Here is a 20,570-nt window from a genome sequence, read left to right on the forward strand (position 1 = left end):
AGTAACTTTAAAAAAAATTTTTTTATATAAAAAAAATAAGAAACTTAAATTATACTACCATCAATTTTGATTTATAATTATTAATTACATTGCATTTTAACAAAAACAAAACCGATAACTGATTGTAAAAAATATATGTTATTTTTTGATACTTTACCCTATCGAAGGACATATTATTATCGATAACCGATGGTATTACTGTTTTACGGACTTCCACGGTTCAGCAAGGCCCGACTTCGCTGTATTTTAATTTTTCTATTTCGATTTTCAACACATTACGCAAGCGACATCTATCGGCATGTGGCATATGCACCTGCAAACAACAACAAAAACCACTATTGAAATAATAATAGCATTGCTGAGTGCCAGATTACCTCTATACAGAGTTTAGACTATAGTCTATAATACTTTACAGCAGTCATTAATACAGTATTACAGTCAAAGGCTATAATTTATTATAATTTATGAGTTGTGAATACACTTATAAGTTGTAATATAATATCCTCAATAAAAATAGTAATAATAGTGTATACTACCATTAGGCAAACTAATTAAATAAATTACAAATAATATACAACACCTGTAATGGTCAATGTTAATATTTATCCTGTAGGCAATAATATTAATCTGCACACAAAAAACAGATTATTTTTCAAATCGATCCTGTGATCGATGTACACGTCGGTCGTTAGGCTATTTTTTTTTTATGTATTTACACACTATGATTAAAATAATAAATACCTAACATTTTTCATTTAAATTACCTATCAATCAAAAACATTAATATTATAATATTATTATTACGTAAACACTGTGGTGCGTACAGCCCGTACAGGTGTACAGTACATTAAGTTAATATCAATAAAAACGTTTCGTAACTCGTAGTTACTCTTCCTGGTCTTTCATCGGTACATAACAGTAACTAGTACTTGGTAAGTAGTACTTAATTTAATATAATATAATTATTTATTTATTAATTATTATTATTATGCAATCTAAGTATGTCTGACACCCGTCCGCCAGATCGCGCTGCTTGTGGCTATGATGACGTCAACGGTTTTCGGCGGCAGTTTCTCCGCGCGGCTGTCTTGTGCGCAGGCGCATCAATAACGCGCAGCCGTCAACACAAATACACGATAAACAAGTTTTTTTTTAATGATAGACATTAGACTTTAAACGTTTGTTTTTTTCCTTCACTGACCGTGGGCCAACTGCACTGAAACAAGTGGGTGTCAGTGCGAGATAATAATATTCGATTATTTACAGTGTCTCTTGACGTTTTCGTGTGCATGCGATCGTGTCGTGTCTATGTGTGTTATTTAATTTATTTTAATTCGTGATTTCTATTTCCCTGTCCTCGAACAGAATTCCGGTAGGATTTTCCGTTTTGAAACATTTGACGATCGGTTTGCGAAATCACTGCAGCGCGCGTGTAAAACTGTACACGTTCAACCCAGAGAGCGTCCAGAGTGACCAGAGTACTACCTACGCCCGGTAAGCACGTCCAAAATTCATAAGACGCAAAACACGAATGGTATTCCGAAATATTCGTGTAAGGCTACGAAGACGAAACGGGAATTGTTCAATGGTTTGCTACCGAACTGTTAACTAGGATTTTCATTTTAATGTTCCCCCACCCTTCCTCGTGTAGTGCCCTTTAAATTTAATGTACTCTCGGTGTATGCCTAAAATTAAGTATTAGTGCACAATTTACAAGTTTATTGTCTCCAGGATAGTCATTACTTACTCTTTTTTACTACAATTGTCAGGATTAAAATGTTATCACAAAATAAAGCATCAGTTTAGTGCGATAATTGACAGATTTAAAATACTGCCGTTTTTGGATATACTTGTGTTTGTATTCAAAAAACATTATTGTATCCATTATGCAAACTCGTGTATCACCTGTTTGTCATAACAGAACATGCTTTTTTGCTTTAATTGTTTTGTTTGTATGTATTATGTATAAAGAGCTAAATAAACAATTACAATATTTAAATTTTACCATGATAATTTTATTCAACTACTAGGTAATCAAATAGGTAATGTCGTTATTTTGTTGATAAACTCCAATATACCCAATCCAAAACATAATTTAAAAGTTAAAAGGTAGCTACTAGAAATTATTGATAACTTTTATAATCGTTAAAATATGTTGGTATTTCTTCGTCAGAAAAAAAAAGTCTTAGTTTTTATAAAAGTTTTATTTTTTTTATAAGTTTTAGATTAATTACTAAAAATTATATTTTAGGATGCAGATATTATCTAGTAATGTTTTTCTGTTCATCATATTAAAAAAACAAATTAAATAGTATCATAGAAGATGACTAACAAATATAGTGGGTGGGGAAAGAGCAACCCCTCTCCCCTTGGATTGTATTTTTTTTTTCTGTGCCTGATTCTATTATTTTGAGAGCTCTCTAAATAAGATTGTATCTTGAATTATATTATGTTTACAAAAAACCTTAGTTGATACATAATAAATTAACATTTTTAAAATGTATTTTAATCCATATATATTTTTAATAGAACAAATAGATACATTTTTTATCATGCTTGCACTTAAAGTTAAACTTTCAATGCCGGTTGAAAAATTAGACAAAATCTCTTTCTGTCCCACAAATTGTAAATGCATTTTTTTCTGATTGCTACAACAATAAAATAGTTACTGTCCAAATCAGATTAATAAACATGAGTGTATCAATAACACATAATTTTGTCTAATACATAAAAGATTAGCTGTTAGGTGTTTTACTCTCCAGCTGTTTTATGAAATAGTTAGATTTCTAGATACTGAGAACATTTTATCATGTACCTATTACTGTAATAAATAATATCGACAGAGAAGTGAATACAAAAATTGTAATGTAGTACTGCACATTCTGCTCATGACTGAAATAGCTCACTTCTTACCTTTGCCACACAATATACTATTTATTAAATGGCAAAATTAGAAAAGAAAAACCCATTGAAGTATAAAATTTTAAAGCTGTTTAGATATTTATTTTAAAATTTACTTATAAATATGCTATAACTGGTGATGTATAATACATAGTACTTTATCATTTTTTTACTCTTAAGAGTATCTATTATTATATAGGTAAATACAGTTTTTAGCTAACCTATGAATATTTTACTATTAAAAGTTGTATTATTAATTAAATTTCATATTTATGAAAATATTTGTAAAAAAAATTAACAATAGTTATTTTGCATCTTTTACTACACAAATGGGTGTATATTTAATGCTTCTTAAGATAATTAAGCTACAGACTTTAACTACTTATTCTACTTCTATATTGATCTGTAGATATTATTAGCAATATTAAATTGATATCTATTGATATCAAGAAAGGTAGAAATCTCTTACCTATTTATTATGTACAACAGTTGAATATTAGTTAATTTCTAAAAATATCAATATTTGGGAATAAATTCTGAAATTGTATTTTATTAAAGTATTTCCCTAGGTACTTTGACTAGAAAATCAACTATTTTACAATTAATTTAATTATTATACTTATTTACTTTTATTTTTGAATAAGGTGCAAACATTTTTTGTAACTGTTCATATATACTTCTACATATATTTAAACTTTGGCATGTATTTCTAAAGTCTTAAAATACCATCAGACTGGTGGCCAATTGGGATTTGGGCAAATAATCATTTCCAGGTCATCTGGCCTTCCTTCCACATCAAAGCGCTTTCCAAACAAAATATTTTATTTTACCTTCATTAATCATTGTAGTTTAAAATCATTAATTTGTGTATAATTGTTTAAAGAAGTTTAAAATAATTTTGTATATAACTATTATTTTTATAAGTTCTTAAATAATTAAATAAACGTATATTAATTAACAGTTTTAGTTGACATATATAATTTTTTTGTAAATTATTGAAACATACATTTTATTATCTGGTATTATTAATGAGTAATAGAAAATCAGCTTGTCATGCTTCTTTGTTGACCTCGTTGTATTGTTAGAAGGTTGCATGAAATCATAGTACAATCTAACAGGTTAAGTAGCATTACACATTTTTTTAAAGTAATTTCATGGTAATTAATGTACATAATTTCTAACCTAAACAGTAGTTACATTTTATATTGTTTGTAAGTACCTAGTTTAAAATTTAAAGTTAAAATACCTAAAATTGAATTAAGGGTGGCGCCAAGTGTCACATAACATAAAATAAATAATAATAATAATAATATAGTAGTTGTTGCCATGAATATTTCATCTTTTATCAGGGTTCTTCTTGTAAAATAATATAATAATATCTAGTAAAAATGTTCTTTATATGAGTTATTACTTACTAGAATCTTACTAAACACAAAATAATAATATAATGTTATATTTATTACAATATTAATTGATATTTTTATCGTATTTTTATTGCCTACCCATCTATAGGTATACTGTATTATTGTGCCAAAAAAAGGTTTTTTTTTTCTTTATTAACATAATATAGTAAACCATGATGTAATATACCTACAGCTTTAAATAGTATCTATTAATCAGTATAATAATTGGAGATAAACAGCCAATGAATTATTTTTATTTTATTTTTTTATGTAGTACTTTAAGTCTTAAAATGCTTAAGCACTAAATGTTATTTTTAATTTAAAAGATAGCTACAAATTTAAATTTTTTATTATCAATTTCAATAATATACTCTCAAAAGTTAAACTATCATTATTTATATAAACAAAAAATAACATTACCAAGAAAATATCCATCTCAGTTGTGTTTAAAAAATATTATTCTTTTCAATTTTATGAATTAGTCCAAGAATATTTTTAGTTATCTATTTATATTTTATTTACAATATATTTTAATATTTTAAGTACCTACCTATAATTACTATTTAATTTAATAATGTGGAATAATCATTTAAAACTATTATTATTGCAGACATTATGGCAGAAGTTCAAGATGCTATAAATGTTGGTAAACCCGTACCAATAGTTTTGGCTGAAGAAGATCATCAATTCATACTCGATGAAGAAGCTCTTGAAAGTATTCTTTTGAAGGATGATGTTAAAGATCGAAATGTTGTTGTGGTATCTGTTGCTGGATCTTACCGAAAAGGAAAATCATTTTTAATGGATTTTTTCCTCAGATACATGAAAGCTACAGTAAATAATCATAAAAAATTATTAATTAAATTAAGTATTATAATATTATTAATACATAATATCATTGTAGTATCATTTAAATCTAATAAAAGAAGATGCTCATTGGATTGGTTCAGATGATAAGCCATTGGATGGATTTACCTGGCGTGGTGGATCTGATAGAGATACTACAGGTATTCTTATGTGGTCTGAAGTATTTAAAGCTACTTTAGAAGATGGTGAAAAAGTGGCTATCATACTACTAGATACCCAAGGTACATTTGATAGTGAAAGTACAGTCAAAGATTGTGCCACAGTTTTTGCATTAAGCACTTTGCTTAGCTCAATCCAAATATATAACCTAAAATTTAATATTCAAGAAGATGATTTACAACATCTACAAGTAATTATTTTTTATTTTATGTTATTTCAATTTACTTAATTGATGAACAGTTTTATAATTATTACTTTTTTAGCTGTTCACCGAATATGGCCGTTTAGCACTAGAAGATACTGGTACAAAGCCATTCCAAAAATTACAGTTCTTGGTTAGGGATTGGAGTTTTCCATATGAAGCTGAATATGGTGCAGAAGGTGGGCAAAAAATATTAGACAAAAGACTGCAAATATCCGACAAACAACATCCAGAACTTCAGTCACTAAGAAAACACATTAAATCGTGTTTTTCTGATATCAGTTGTTATTTAATGCCTCACCCGGGTCTGAATGTTGCTACTAATCCCAACTTTGATGGCAAACTTTCAGGTAATAAAAAAATAAATTATAATAATAGTTAAGTGGGATTAAATATTTATTTTTATTATTATTTAGATATTGAACCTGACTTTAAACAAAACCTATTAACTTTGATACCAATGTTATTAAAGCCAAACAAATTAATTTTGAAAGAGATTGGTGGACAAAAAGTAAAAGCAAAAGAGTTAGTTCAATATTTCAAAGCATATATTAAATTGTTTACTGGAGCTGAACTACCAGAACCAAAATCTATGCTTGTTGTAAGTCTAAATAAATTTAAATTAGAAAGTAAGCAAAAAAAGAATAAAATAAAATTTTAAATATTATTTGCTAGACAACTGCTGAAGCAAATAATTTATCTGCTGTTGCATCTGCTCGAGAAGTGTACCGCCAGACGATGGATACTATTTGTGGTGGTAACAGACCATATTTGAACACCCACTCACTAGATGAGGAACATATTAAGAGCAAAGATTTGGCTATGGAGCAATTCATTGTAAAGAGAAAAATGGGGGGTGATGAATTCTCAGAATCTTACAAATTTAAATTAGAGACTGTAAGACAATATTTACATAATTATTACTTTGCATTACTAAATTAATTAATTACTCAAATAATTTTTAGGATATCGATGAAGATTACTTAAAGTTTAAATCACAAAATGAAAGCAAAAATGTATTCAAATCTGCACGTACACCAGCAGTATTCTTTGCAGTTGCAGTTGCTTGTTATTTCATATCTGGAATATTTAACTTCTTTGGAATGTACTCTGTAGCCAGTGGTATTAACTTAATTATGGGTCTTGCTCTTCTCATTCTTATAATGTGGGCGTATATAAGGCAAGTATATTAATAATTTATTTATTACAAAGTAAAACCTTCTTTAAAAGATCCCTCTAAATAGCGTAAATTTTTTGGAAACAGGGACTTATCTACTATAACCAATCCAGTTTATCTTGGCTATTAGCAACCATTATGATAACTATTTTATAATATAAAGTAATATCAACTGTGTTAGTAGTTTGTTACGTCAGCAGATAGCCAAGATAACTGGACAGATTATACTTCTCTAAAAGAAAACCCCTAAAGAACTGATACAATAAATTTTATTAAAATGTATGTTTAACACATTATTATACCCTTATAATTTATTTTATTCATCATTATTAATGGCCATTTTATGCAGCATATCCATTGAAATATTATTATAAACAACCTAAAATAGCTATTTTTTTTTAAATAATAATACCTATAGGTTCATACATAGAAATAATAAAAACATCTATACATATGTGTAATTTTTTTGATATATTTTCATATTGTTCATTTTTTATTTGCCCCTTCTAAATAGCCAATAAAATTTTAGCAACCAAGAGTGTCCAGTATTCAGAGGTTCTATTCTAGTTTAAAAATGTAAACGAGGTGTGTTCAATGAACACCTAGACATAGTGTATTATTGATTCTATTTAAATGAATTACCTTCAAAATAGTGTACTTTAGGTTCTATTTAGTGCTTCCAGTAGTCTTGCCATTTTTAAATATTTGCTAGAACTTTTAAAGTTTTAGTTCTACCATCATTTTACGAAAGATTGCATTTACTTCCTCAACTTTAGCAATTGGACTTAGGTTTTTAAATCATATCCATATACCCATAATAATTAATATTATAATATTTGAATCATTAGAAACTTAAATTTTCAATTCCAAACACAGTTCAATAAGATATTCTATTTAAATTAAAAGTTGGTATAATTTGTACTACTGATTTTGAACAAAATTTAATGCATACTCATTGTTCCATAATAACACAAAATTGTGATTTTATATAAAATATCATAACTTTGAACGTGATCTATCAATGAGAATTAATGTGGGTTGGGAAATTAATTTTTTTTATATATATATATTATACTAAAAAACTAAAAACTATGTTAAGTTTATTTTAGTACAAAAATATTACCAATAATATTTTAAGTTTATCTATAAGAAATTTAGTCTAGATTTTTATTGAACAAACTTCATTAAGTCATGAAAAAACTTAACATTATCCATACAATTTTTACGCATTATTTAGAATTAATTTAGTATAAACATAGAGTAAATGAGTGAAAAATAAATATATTATAACAATTTATAAACAATAATTTATCATATTATTGTTTAACTCTGTTAATGCCTGCTAATACTAATGATACTTGTGATTCATGAATGTTAATAACTTTTTTAGCATTTTTTACCACTTTATGCTTTTAAAGTTTCAACAAATACTTAATAAATATTTTTGATTTTGTATTCTGTTACAGGTACAGTGGAGTACATAGTGAACTAGGTTCAACTATTGATGATGCAGCTAACATTACGTGGGATAATGTTAGTATTATTTATTTATCATTAAATTATTTGTTATAGTTATTAATTATTTAAATTTGTTTTAGTTTTTGAAGCCAAGCTATGAAATTTTCCTTCAAAAAAGTTTAGAACAGGCTACTAATCAAGCAATCAACATAGCTGTGAAAAATACAACTTCTCCAATTACTGGTGTTCAATCGCCATTTGGAAAAAAACCAATGCAAAGAATGAATTCCCATGTTGAGATGAACGACAGGTTTAGACAATCATGATATAATATTGCCTCATGACGTTGTTAAGTCGTCTCATAAATGGCACACATATGTTAACTTTCTGTGATTATATATATTTTTTTTCATATATATATATATAATGTTATACCTATCTACTTGTATGTGAAATTCATTGTTTATCATCATTTTTTAATGTTAATGTGTATTGATGGTTAATACTATTTATTGTGTTGAATCCATAAATATTTTTTCATTAGTTTTTAATCTAAATCAAATAATACATTTTGTTTCAACGAAATTTCTACTATAGATCTAACAATACAAAAATGAGTAATAATTTTTATTGAATAAAACCTAATTATGTTATTATATCTAAATATTTTTCCTCATTTAATATGCATATTCAATTCAACAATCATTTTAATATTATTTGATTTTATTTATTTTTCATTAGAAAGGCCCATCTTAGTCTTCCAAATATATTTTAATTATACTTTCTCTTAGATAAATTGCTCAAATTATGGTGACTAGAACCAAGCCGTAAAATTTTCTACACACAACTATATTTATTTGGATTTAATATTTTAATTAACATACGGCTAATACTGTTAGGTCTGTTATGTCTAATTACCAATAATATGTTCGCAATGATAACTGATGTTTAAATTATTTTATTTGCATAAGTTATTATATTTATTTTCATGATTTATGTATTATACTATTGTTTTATGTAAAAACATTCAACACAACTATTTGTTGGTAAAGAATTATAATATATGTATTATTATATTAATTAATTATATTACCTAAATAAATAATTAATGTAAACCAATAACCATTTTACTGTGGGTTTTAGATTAAAATGTATGTACATAAATATTACTATTTTAAGTGCCATGGATGTTAAGTTAATTACGGGACTGTTGTTTTTTCTGGATTTATACTATAGTAAAAAATAATAATAAAAGCAAGGGTTATATTATTTATTTTTGTATTTCATAATCGTATTTGAACGAATGGTATTTTATTTTATGTAAAAGTAGAGCAATCAAAATTAAGTTATTTGTTCCAATATAATGTGAATGCGCAACTTAAATTTTTTGCGAGTATAGTTTTTATGTTAAAGATACTAGATGTTTTGTACTTAGTATATTACATTTATAGTTGACACTGATTGTCTGTGTTTTGGGTGTATAGGTTGTTGTGTTCATAATTTTATAATTAAATGTATGTTCTATATTTTTAATGAAGCTTATTTTGTATTTTATTAGTTATTATATATAGTTAATAATGTTATGAATTTTTCAATCAAGCACTTGAAGTAAACCAAAAACATCTATTTAAAACTAGTTCCTTAAAAATAACATGAAACCATAATCTGTTCCATCCAATATATTTACTATTTTTATTTCAAGCATACACTATGACTATAATATATTTTTATCTTATTTTTTCTACAAAGCAAAACCTGGGTAGTTGAAAAAGTATTTTGTTTAATTTCTTTAAACAACTTAATAGTCCACTTCATTTATCAAAGTATGCAATGCCTTCTTTCTAATCTTCTTCTTTTATATAACTTAGTCATATGTTGTACATTTATATAACATTATATATTTTTAAAAGCGATTGGAAACGGTGGTTTTCTGTTTCTGTCAAACACATGCTCAACATAGAAATAGTCTATGGACGTGTTCTATTTAAATTGCAACAAAATATCAAAACTGTGAATTTATGTATGCATTTTTTATTTTTCCCAAATTTAGAAAAGTATAGGGAATCTTTTACTTTTGACTTCCTAACAAATTAGAACTTATATTAGCTACCTATTAGAAAAAATATTGAAGTATTTTTGGTTGATGACTATATCCACATAATATTGCTGAACATTTTAAAAACCCAAATTATTACATTTACAAATAGGTACGCTTATTTATATGTACAAGTTTTGAAAAACAATGAATAAACATTTATAATTTATAATTCCTCGATAGTACATTGATATTTAATATAGGTAAGTGCCTACTAACATTTAATAAATTAACATAATACCTCTCATATTAATAATTTTTAGGTAATTAGTACTTTTAGTACTATATTATATAAATAGCTTATAGATATTGAGGAGTTTTTGAAAATATTTTTTTTACATCCTAAGTAATTTAAAAATTTTTAAAACATTGTTACTCAAAAATATATTTATTACTTTTTTAATAATAACATGTATTTTTCATTCCTTATTCCAAAGTAGAATATTCATGGAAAATTTGTATGTATTAATATATTATTATAATTATTATTTGCCTATAACGTAGGCTGTAGAGATACTCTAGCAAATGTTACTCTACTAGTCCACTATGCTCATCTAAACATTACATTCTTTTAAGCTGTAACTAATAAACTACTTGTTAGAAATTTGATTTTAATAGATGAAAATATTCCGAATAATAATCAGTTTCAGAATTGGTATGAAATAAAAAATGTATTTGTTGTCAGTTATTATTCAAAAGACTAAAACACTTATAAAATGATAGGTAGGTAACGATAAAAATAATTTTTTATTCCAAAAATGTTATTTTAAACAATTAAAATTTTAACTAACAGTGACTTTGTGGCGTAGTTAAAGGTGAATCGGGCATGATTCTCGCTTATCTCCTCTTATTACATATTTTTTACGAGTAAATCTGAGATATATAAAGTACTCGTACTTGCATGTTGTATTCTCAAAATACGTGTAACTTACTCGTAAATATTTATTTATGTAAAATATTTAATATGAACAAAAAAAATTAATTTATAATATAATATAAATATATGAAAAAAATGTTTTATAATTATTTTCATACTTATTATAGGCTACAAGTTAGTAATATGTAACTCTGTAACTACCAGGATTAAAGATATATCTTTCTATTCAATTTCTTATACAATGTATATTTTTGGTCATTCAAGTAAGTTATTTAAAAATTAATCTCACCCCCCTTACAGGTCTAAACATACCTCTGATTTTTATTTTTATTCAAGCCTCAAGGCACAATTCCAAGGTGTAATCACAAAATAGAATAAATTCTTTAATCTATTCTGTGATAAAATCAAACCTGTTGTGGAACCTTTTATTTAGGTGCTGAAAAATTGTGCTTATGTATGTTTAATATTTTTATACATATAAAAAAGTAAGTTATGTAGGATCTTGTATTGAATGTTCAAAAATGTTGAACCATTTATGGAAGAAAAAAAATTAAATAGATGAATATTTGTTATGCCTATATAAGTAACTCAAAAAGAGTTAAAGAATTTAGAAAACTGTATTTTATAATAAAAATAATAATATAAACATTTGGTGAAAATTTCAAGTATATATATATCTACTGTTATTTTGTTTATTTACGAGTATTATTTATTTTAAAAAATGAGTATTACAAAATATCAAAATTATTTGCAAAGAAATAATTATTTCATGGGTGAATATCTAATGTTATAAAATTGTTAACCTCAAATAATCATAAAAAAATTAATTTAGTTTTCTGGTAGAATTTTTTTATTTTAAAAGCTGAAAAACTTAAAAAAGAACCTTGTGTCCTTGTACTACATTTTCAAATATTTGGTTTAAAAATACAAATTTTTATGAATTTCTAATGAAATAGTTTGTACATTTTTGAGATTTTAATGAATTTTATCAAAATACTAACTTTAAAAACTAGTAAAAAAAATTCTGAAAAATAAAGAGCATTGTTTCAAATTGTTTAAGCATTTTTACTTAGCGAATAAATTAGGGGCCTAATTAATTATTATATCACTGACCAAGGCCTCAAAAAGGCTGAACGATGTAAACGGCACTGTGTAAAGCTTAACTTCAAATACATATTAAAAAAAAAACTGTGTCTAAGTATTTTTTTATAATTGTATGATTATTAATATTTTTGTAAAAATTAATTCAATTTTAATTTAATCAATTTATATCGATTACACAGTTAAATATGTCAAATTAATTTGTTTATATTTTCTATGAAGTTTAATTTATATATTGTATTTGGTTTTCGAATAATTTATAGTTATAAATTAGTTTATAAGTTTATAAGTTTATTAGTTTTATTAGTTTTTAGTTTATTTATATTTTTAGTTTGTACCTAACTAAATTTTCATATATGATACCTATTATTATTTATAACTGTTTCTAATATTTAAAAAAAATTATATTATAACAATAATTGGTAATTACTACTATTATAAAATTATGATTTACGTTTAATATTCTTATATATTATACCTAGCTTAATTATTTTAATATTTTTTACGATTTGACGATTTATTTTGTATTCGAGTGTTTCTCATTCTCGTATCAAATGTACTTATAGTATATTATATTGGTTGTAAATATAATTATTTAATTAATAATTTAAAAAAAAATAAATGTATATTGGTGTCATCAAGTTTTGTCATATTTTGAATTGGCTTCAATTTGTTTATTTGTTATTATTACATTTAATAAATAAATAATCTGTAATAGACGTACCTACTAATTAAAAATAATTACAGTATTTGACTGATTTATGTAGATAATGAATATAATTAGGGACTTAAATCATTTATTATTTAGACTATTATAAGTTATCGAGTTATATCGTAAGTACATTGATTACGTTTGTCACTATATTCAACAGGCTATTATTTATTCATAATATGTAACCGTGCAGATTATAAGGTGTTTTTTTGTTATATCGATTTAAATTTCATATTTTTTTTTTCATACGTGATTCAGCGTTAATAAAATTAACTAAATCATCAAATTCTCTTCAAGTTTAAAAAAATAATTATTCAAATCGTACTTTTATTAAACAAATTATAATAATTTTATGACGACGTGAGAATTGTCGTGCAGAATAATAACACACGAAATATATAACTCGAAATCGGTTTTATGGAAAAATATGATTCGGTCACCAACTGTATTGTTATCGTATTGACAATAATTATTTATAAACTGCGATATGAAAACCAGTTTAGACCAATGGTGCGTAACGGCTGCAGTCGCGCTCGGGTTGGTGGTATGAACATTGTTTTCGAACGCTGCCGCTATACTTAGCAGAGCAGTACATGATGACTGTAAAATTATGATTTTTCTTACAAAAACATGCTTTCGTACTTCCCATTTCCCTCAGCTCTCGTTAGTCGTAGAAACATGATTTGTACACCAAAATAAACTTGAGAAGTTCCTCTAGACGACCTCATGCCATTTTTTTGATATCTTGTTTTTTCTATTTTATATGATTTTTTAAAAATTTTAAAAAGTTTGAAAATTTCAAATGCAAACATCTCCGGTTTGAAAAAAATGACACGAGGTCGTCTAGAGGAACTTCTCAGGTTTAATTTGGCGTAAAAATCATGTTTCTACGACTATCGAGAGCTGAGGAAAATGGGAAGTACGAGAGCATGTTTTTACGGTCGATTTTTCTCTACCATAACGGCCTTTTAATTTCTATGCAACGGTTTCCAGTACGGACGCTATCATATGTTATATTATTTTTATGACAATCTATTTATTAATTACAATAGTCATATACTGCAAATACAATTAAAAAATAAAATAAATATAAATAATTATTAATATCTGTCCATGTCACTACAATCTAATAAAATTATATTCGTAAGAATTTTTATGACGGTATTAATTAAAAATTTGTGTTAGTGAAGCATAATAAGCAAATATATTTATACGAGTGTTGGGTCACCCGCGTTGGGTGACTATTTTTCAGACGGCTAGGGATAAGAAACATCGTGTACTCGGTTGCATCTAAGTGTGTACAAAGCGCCAAACGTTTATAATGCAATCGAATCACAAGATAGATCGCAATTACAATGATTATACTTCATAAGAGCCAATCGCATACCATTAGGCGACCGAATTCCTTGTCTAAATTGTTCGTGCGACCGCCGTCTAACGTGATTTTTAATTTTTTCGACCGTAGTCGGGGAGGTGGCGAAACACTTAATCTACGTATTAAAAACGATAGGAAAATTCTACACGAGACGATGACAAATCTGTTGTAGACGCATTGTACCCACTCTGCATGACGGCCAACCTTCTACAATCGCGCGCGGCTCTGCGGCGACGGCGACACGGTGGCTGCTAGCGGTACCACCGGAGTGGACAACAATGTTGGCCGTAACGACACCAATATCAGTTATGGCAATTATTGTAACTAATTTACGAGAGCTCGACAATTAAAATCGTTGCGGCACAATACGACCGACTGCTTGATGGACGCGAAACGTCATATTATACAACGGTAAACGTACAAAGGTGACGACATACGGTAGAGTAGTCGGCGTCAACCGGCGAAGAAGCCGGACAACATTGATGAGACTGTCAAAAACGCGCTGGAGCGTACAACACCGAGTAGGTGGCCATGAAGTGGCGGCACACTCGACGCACGTCGATATAAAAACGGCATGGCGTACGGCGTTTACGCGACGCAATAGTGCGGGCGGAGGCTGACGAACGGCGGAACGCAATCGGGGAAGCATAAAAATAATAAAGGCGACCGTTAAAGAAGCCGATCGAAATCGCAAACGGTATTTGCGATCGTACACAAATACAATGTCGGTGTTGAACACGTCTCACCAAGATATTGTAAAAGTAAAAAAAATAAAAATAAATCAAATATCGTGTGATATGGGATCAGGGGAGATCCACAACAAATAGTCTTTGAGTGTTGCAATGAAGACGTCTAGTCGCGGTGGCACGACACGGTACTGAACGAGATCCATATATATATATATATCCTGACTGTAACTGTGGTGACAATGTATAAATAAATATATATATGATGACATAAGTACATCACTGACATCGTGTCACGGACTCGAAATGGGGCGCATAAATTTGCACAGGCATAGGCATGACGGCGTGCGCTCGGAATGCTGTATATACGTTATACATAATATGAGACATCTCAGGCGTTTGCATCACCTGCAGGCGACTTGATTGGGACTGCCGATGACCACCATAACACAGACATGAGAAAGATTACCAACGCCGTCGTAACGTACCACTATCAACGTAATATTTGGTCTTATCGGGGCACCAGGCAGCGTATTTAAACGCGCTTATACACCTATAACTACCATACCGCCAGAGTCGTTGAATTGAATAGGTATATTTAGTTTTTTAGGTGAAAAACGTCGAAAAATAAACAGGGGCCGTGGTCGACCCTGATATAAAAAAAAAAATCTCGATAATTTCGTGTTTTTTTGCGCGCAAACTGTTTTGGCCACTTGTCTTACGATGTGTGTAAAGTTTCAGAGTCGACAAATAAATCCTTCACCACGAAAACTCTCAAACGAGTTTTTTTCAAAAAAGTGGTTTTTACCGTACTTAGGTGGTTAAAATTTGGATTTTCGGGATTTTTCTGGTATAGGAGGAAGGTCCGACGGTCCCTTGTACAGGCTTCCATGTTTTTAGAGTCATCGACCAAACCCTTCCATCTTAAAAATACGTATATTTAGTTTTTTAGGTGAAAAACGTCGAAAAATAAACAGGGGCCATGGTCGACCCTGATATAAAAAAAAAATCTCGATAATTTCGTGTTTTTTTGCGCGCAAACTGTTTTGGCCACTTGTCTTACGATGTGTGTACAGTTTCAGAGTCGACAAATAAATCCAAATGGTATCATTGCTATTATTATATCTTTTTAAACATTGATTAATTACCTTATATTTATGGTTATTTTAAAAATGAATTTAAAATAAACTACCATCTATTTGAATATAACAGTATTACATTTGTTGATTGTAATTATTTTTTTTTTGCAATTTATTCTATCTTTAATAATAATGTTAGCGTTTTAATTGCTTTACAGCCAAGTATATCGCACTCGTGATGGTTCAGAAATTACATTGCCTTGCATAGGAGAGAAGTCGCAGATTATATTATTTTATCGCAATGTACAGCTATTAAATTTTTTTTTTTAAGTTTGAATGAGACATATTTTAGTGGTCCATTGTATATTATTGCGCCGTCTGGGTCCGTATGCCGATCCGTCAACATAACTACCACTGAAATATAGTATAGCAGTACTAGAGCACTAGGCACCTTTAAAGTGCCTTAGTAGTACAACTGTACTACGACTAAACTACAAAATACAACATATTAACGTAGCTGCGTATTATATTTATATATGCGTATGAAGGTGTGAAGTCTATACACTAATGAGACAGTTATAAAAGCAATAAAAATACAAATAGGATTTAGTAGTATTATTATTTATAATTGACATATATATATATAGACATGTGCCTAAACAGCCCATTTACAGGTAACAACAATTAATGAATAACCCGTACATCGCGTGGGCAACGTTGTTCATTGCACGCACTGCACGTTGAAAATCGCACGTTATTATTATGGGCACATGATATATCGTCATTACACGCATCACACGAGCGCGAGTACAATTGCATGGCGGGCAAGCGCGAGCTGGGCCGTTTCAGGCGAACATCTTCTTGACCATGTCGCCGTAACGAGCGTTCTGGGCATCCACGCCGCGCGCGGCCACGTCCCGGTATCGCTCGGCAACCGCGTTGCCCGGTTCGATGTCCAATGCGCGAACGGCGTCGACCAGGGCACCGTCGAACATGCGGAGCTCGGCAGCCGCCCGGCACCGGCGCACCAGTGCCTTGACGTTGCTCGGGTCTACGGCGAGCGCCTTGCCGGACAGCTGGCGGGCGTGTTCGTAGTTGCCCAGCTGTAGCTGGCAAGCGGCCATGTTGTTGCACACGGCCACGTACATGGCGTCCCGGTCTGTTCGCACAGCGTCCAAGTCCCGGACGAACAGCACCGCCCTGGCCGCCCGGTTGAACCGGTGGAACGCGTCTGCGAACCGGCCCTGTCCGTATAGCCGGTTGCCCGCGTCCTTTTGTCGGGCCGCTTCTGTCAGCTTCAGCCTGTCGTCGCCGCGCCAGCTCGCGCCGCCGGCTGCCTTCCGCACGGCCGACAAACGAACGCGCCCGGTGATCCGACCGCCGTGCCCGTCGCCCACGCAAAACTCTCGGAGCTCGCCCGGCCGCATGTCGGCCACTACCGCCTCCAGACCCCTGTCCACCGTACAGTCCGCTTCGCCGAGCACAAACGCCAGATCGCGGTCCGTGTCACCGCGGAACCACGCGGACAGGCTGCAGTCGGCCGCCGGGATCTGCAGCCGTATGTCCGTCAACGCGATGGAGCACTCGTCGCCGGGAAGTGGCCGGAATACGGAAGACGGCGGCGGTGACTCGTTATCGGCCAACGGTCGCTGGTCGATCACCTCGAAAACGGGAATCCTGTTCATTTCTGCAGCCGACTTTTCGCCTTGTGGCCTCGGCGGACTCTGAATCTATATAGGATTTCCACGCAGTCCCTGCAAAACCCACAGGCTTAATATTTATTTATCTATTATCTATATGACTATATATATATATATGATTTATAAACTGAAATTCTGTTCGATAACTAACGCATAATTTATTTATAACATCCATTATAAAAAAAAAAAAAAATGTTTGCAATAGCCAATAGTCCAAATAATGTTTTTTTAGAAAGAAAAATTGAAAAAATTGGGGAAAAACTGAATACTTTTTTCGATGAGATTTTTGTATGTACTCGCAACTATAATATACGTTTTTCGGGTCAACCGTAAAATATTTGAATAATTAACAACATTGTTTTGAGTCAGCTAATTACCTAACATCAATGCCCGTATTCTTAATTATGTATCTTACATAAGTTAATACGATAACATAACAATTAACAATCGTGTATTGTCTTTACACAATTACACATAATGCCATGATGTATTTTTATACTTCTCTTTTTTAATATCCTTATGTAGTTAAATGTTAAAAAAATTATTTTATAACGTAAATATACCAAGCCATTACTCCTTAAGTAATAATATCATGGTAATGCTTATTAAATGATAAGTTTGGATTAAAATTGGGACGTGAAATAAATACCTGTAGGCTGTACGTCTGCAGCTCCTAAAAGCAAAATTCTGAATTAAGACTAATCTTGAATATTTTCTAGGGGTATAATAATTGTTTCAATAAGACCTATTTATATAGATTACATATACCTAATTTAACTATACTTATTCAAGTATTGACTTGACATGTTTTGAAACAAAAACCATATTTAAACTATGCATATATTTCCGGACTAAAAAAAATCAAGATTTTTTTAAGAATTTTGAGCAAGTTTGTTCAATAGATGTATACGAGGAAACCAGGTTAGGCTGGAATACAACTACGAGATTGGTTAACTATAACTTATTCAAGGCAAACATCATGCAAGTAGTAGCATAACTAGAATTCACAAGGTTTGTGGAAAAAAACTTGTAAATATTAATTTTTTAAGAATTTTCACTCGATCCACTCAAAAGTTAATAATAATTATTTTTACCAGCAAAATATTCAAAAAAATTAAGTAAACAAAAAAAAAAACATTAGATAAATAAGTAAATAAAATAAGTTAGATTCTAAAATATTTTTAAAGTCGCTTATAACAATTTTCTTAAAATTCATAAAAGTAATTCGGCTGAGGCCCTAAAGTCATTCACATTCGTTAATCTCAACATAGTATCTATACGTATTAACTAAAGTATATGTACCTAGACACCTAGTGACTATTAAATAATGACTAGAATAATGAAAATCGTAAATTTGGATAATAAAAGTTACATTAAATTACAGCCTGAAAATAATCATATTAAATTAAAATAATAATTTTTCAATAGTATTATTGAAATTTTTTTCATTATATTATTGTTGATGGGGCCCTTTGTATATCCATGGCTCATGTAAACATAGCCTTATGGTAACTTATATTGTTACACCACTGTATGCAAAAATGATGTGCCTACTCAATAGGTTTTTAATAGAATAATAAAAAATAATACTATATTGTAATCGAACTCAGCTAAGCCATAGGACTGGGTAATTTTTTTTATTATGTCAAAATATTCATATAGGCAGGTAGTACCTCAGTTGATTTCTTCGCGTAAATAGGGGTAGATTTGCCAAGGTGAAATACTGGAGTGCAGTAGCATACGGGGCCGATTTAATTATATGTCGGTTGGGAGCTACTGAACATTAGTGGAATATGTGGCAAAATCACTTATTACTAATAAATAATAAGTTATTATTTATTATATAGCAATAAAGTATTACTATTTGCAATATTTGCATATCACTAATCACTATAGAATACTGGGCTGCTTACCTCCCAGTCTGTAGATATGTTTAGGGCACTGTGTACACGACAAAACGGAACGAGTGCACAAGTTGTCGACAAGTCTCGGGTTCAGCTCGTGCAGGTAACTTCGGTGGCCTTTGTCTGAGGGAGTGCACGGAACTGGTTGAGCAATAAATACGTCAAAAGGAACAGACCTACAAAATAACCATCGTTGTCGGTTACCTATAAATTACATTATTTTCAGCACTCGAAAACGAGAACTGCTGAATGGCGACTGCACGCTAACCTTATTCTATCGATGCTTATGTGTGTATGATAGATAAAGAGAGAGCGAGACGATTTTCATTCAATATTAAATTTGAACTCGATCCTCACCTCTCTATACTATGTTTCTAAGTAAACTATTCGACCTAGTGACCAGTTGCGTCTGTGTTTCTACTGTATCGAAAATAACAATACCAACGCTAAGGTATAAATTCATTCAAACTGAACAAGACTCGTCAGTCAACAAAATAATAAACTAATAATATTGAGTTGTGTTCTTGCAAAAATAATTTGTTTGAAATGTAACATCAAATTCATCTTCAGTCCGATAGAATGGATCGTATAATACTCCGGCGTTATTCACCAAAGCATAAACAGAGTCAAAACCTGAAAATAAACAAAACACAAGGCAGTCGTACATTCATTACTTATTTCACACTGGTCACAGTAACCTTAACACACATTGAATATTATGAAACGCCACTAAAAAATGTAGGTGTTTAAACTTTAAATTTATTCAAATAATAGAAACTTGAAAGAAGAATTAAATAATAATGTATAATAAAATAGTACACTAAATATCAGACTAATTATGTCAACTGTCAAGTAACAAATAATACAACACAAC

General features: G+C 29.8%; 2 protein-coding genes across 2 annotated transcripts; one reads left to right on the plus strand and one right to left on the minus strand.

Annotated features, from left to right (window-relative positions):
• The first annotated feature begins 1,147 nt into the window (after positions 1–1,147).
• Positions 1,148–9,700, plus strand: LOC113553867 (atlastin). Its single transcript, XM_026957422.1, has 9 exons — positions 1,148–1,494; positions 4,915–5,138; positions 5,209–5,520; positions 5,594–5,882; positions 5,949–6,133; positions 6,208–6,429; positions 6,498–6,712; positions 8,176–8,242; positions 8,308–9,700. The coding sequence occupies exons 2-9, from the start codon at positions 4,920–4,922 to the stop codon at positions 8,491–8,493; spliced, it is 1,695 nt and encodes a 564-aa protein (XP_026813223.1). The 5' UTR covers positions 1,148–1,494; positions 4,915–4,919; the 3' UTR covers positions 8,494–9,700.
• Positions 9,701–16,937: 7,237 nt separating this feature from the next.
• LOC113552594 (70 kDa peptidyl-prolyl isomerase-like) lies at positions 16,938–17,777 on the minus strand. The gene has a single exon (XM_026955446.1). The coding sequence runs from the start codon at positions 17,775–17,777 to the stop codon at positions 16,938–16,940; it is 840 nt and encodes a 279-aa protein (XP_026811247.1).
• Positions 17,778–20,570: the final 2,793 nt, after the last annotated feature.

Source organism: Rhopalosiphum maidis, chromosome 2, assembly GCF_003676215.2.
Source record: "Rhopalosiphum maidis isolate BTI-1 chromosome 2, ASM367621v3, whole genome shotgun sequence".
In the NCBI taxonomy this organism is placed as follows: domain Eukaryota; kingdom Metazoa; phylum Arthropoda; class Insecta; order Hemiptera; family Aphididae; genus Rhopalosiphum; species Rhopalosiphum maidis.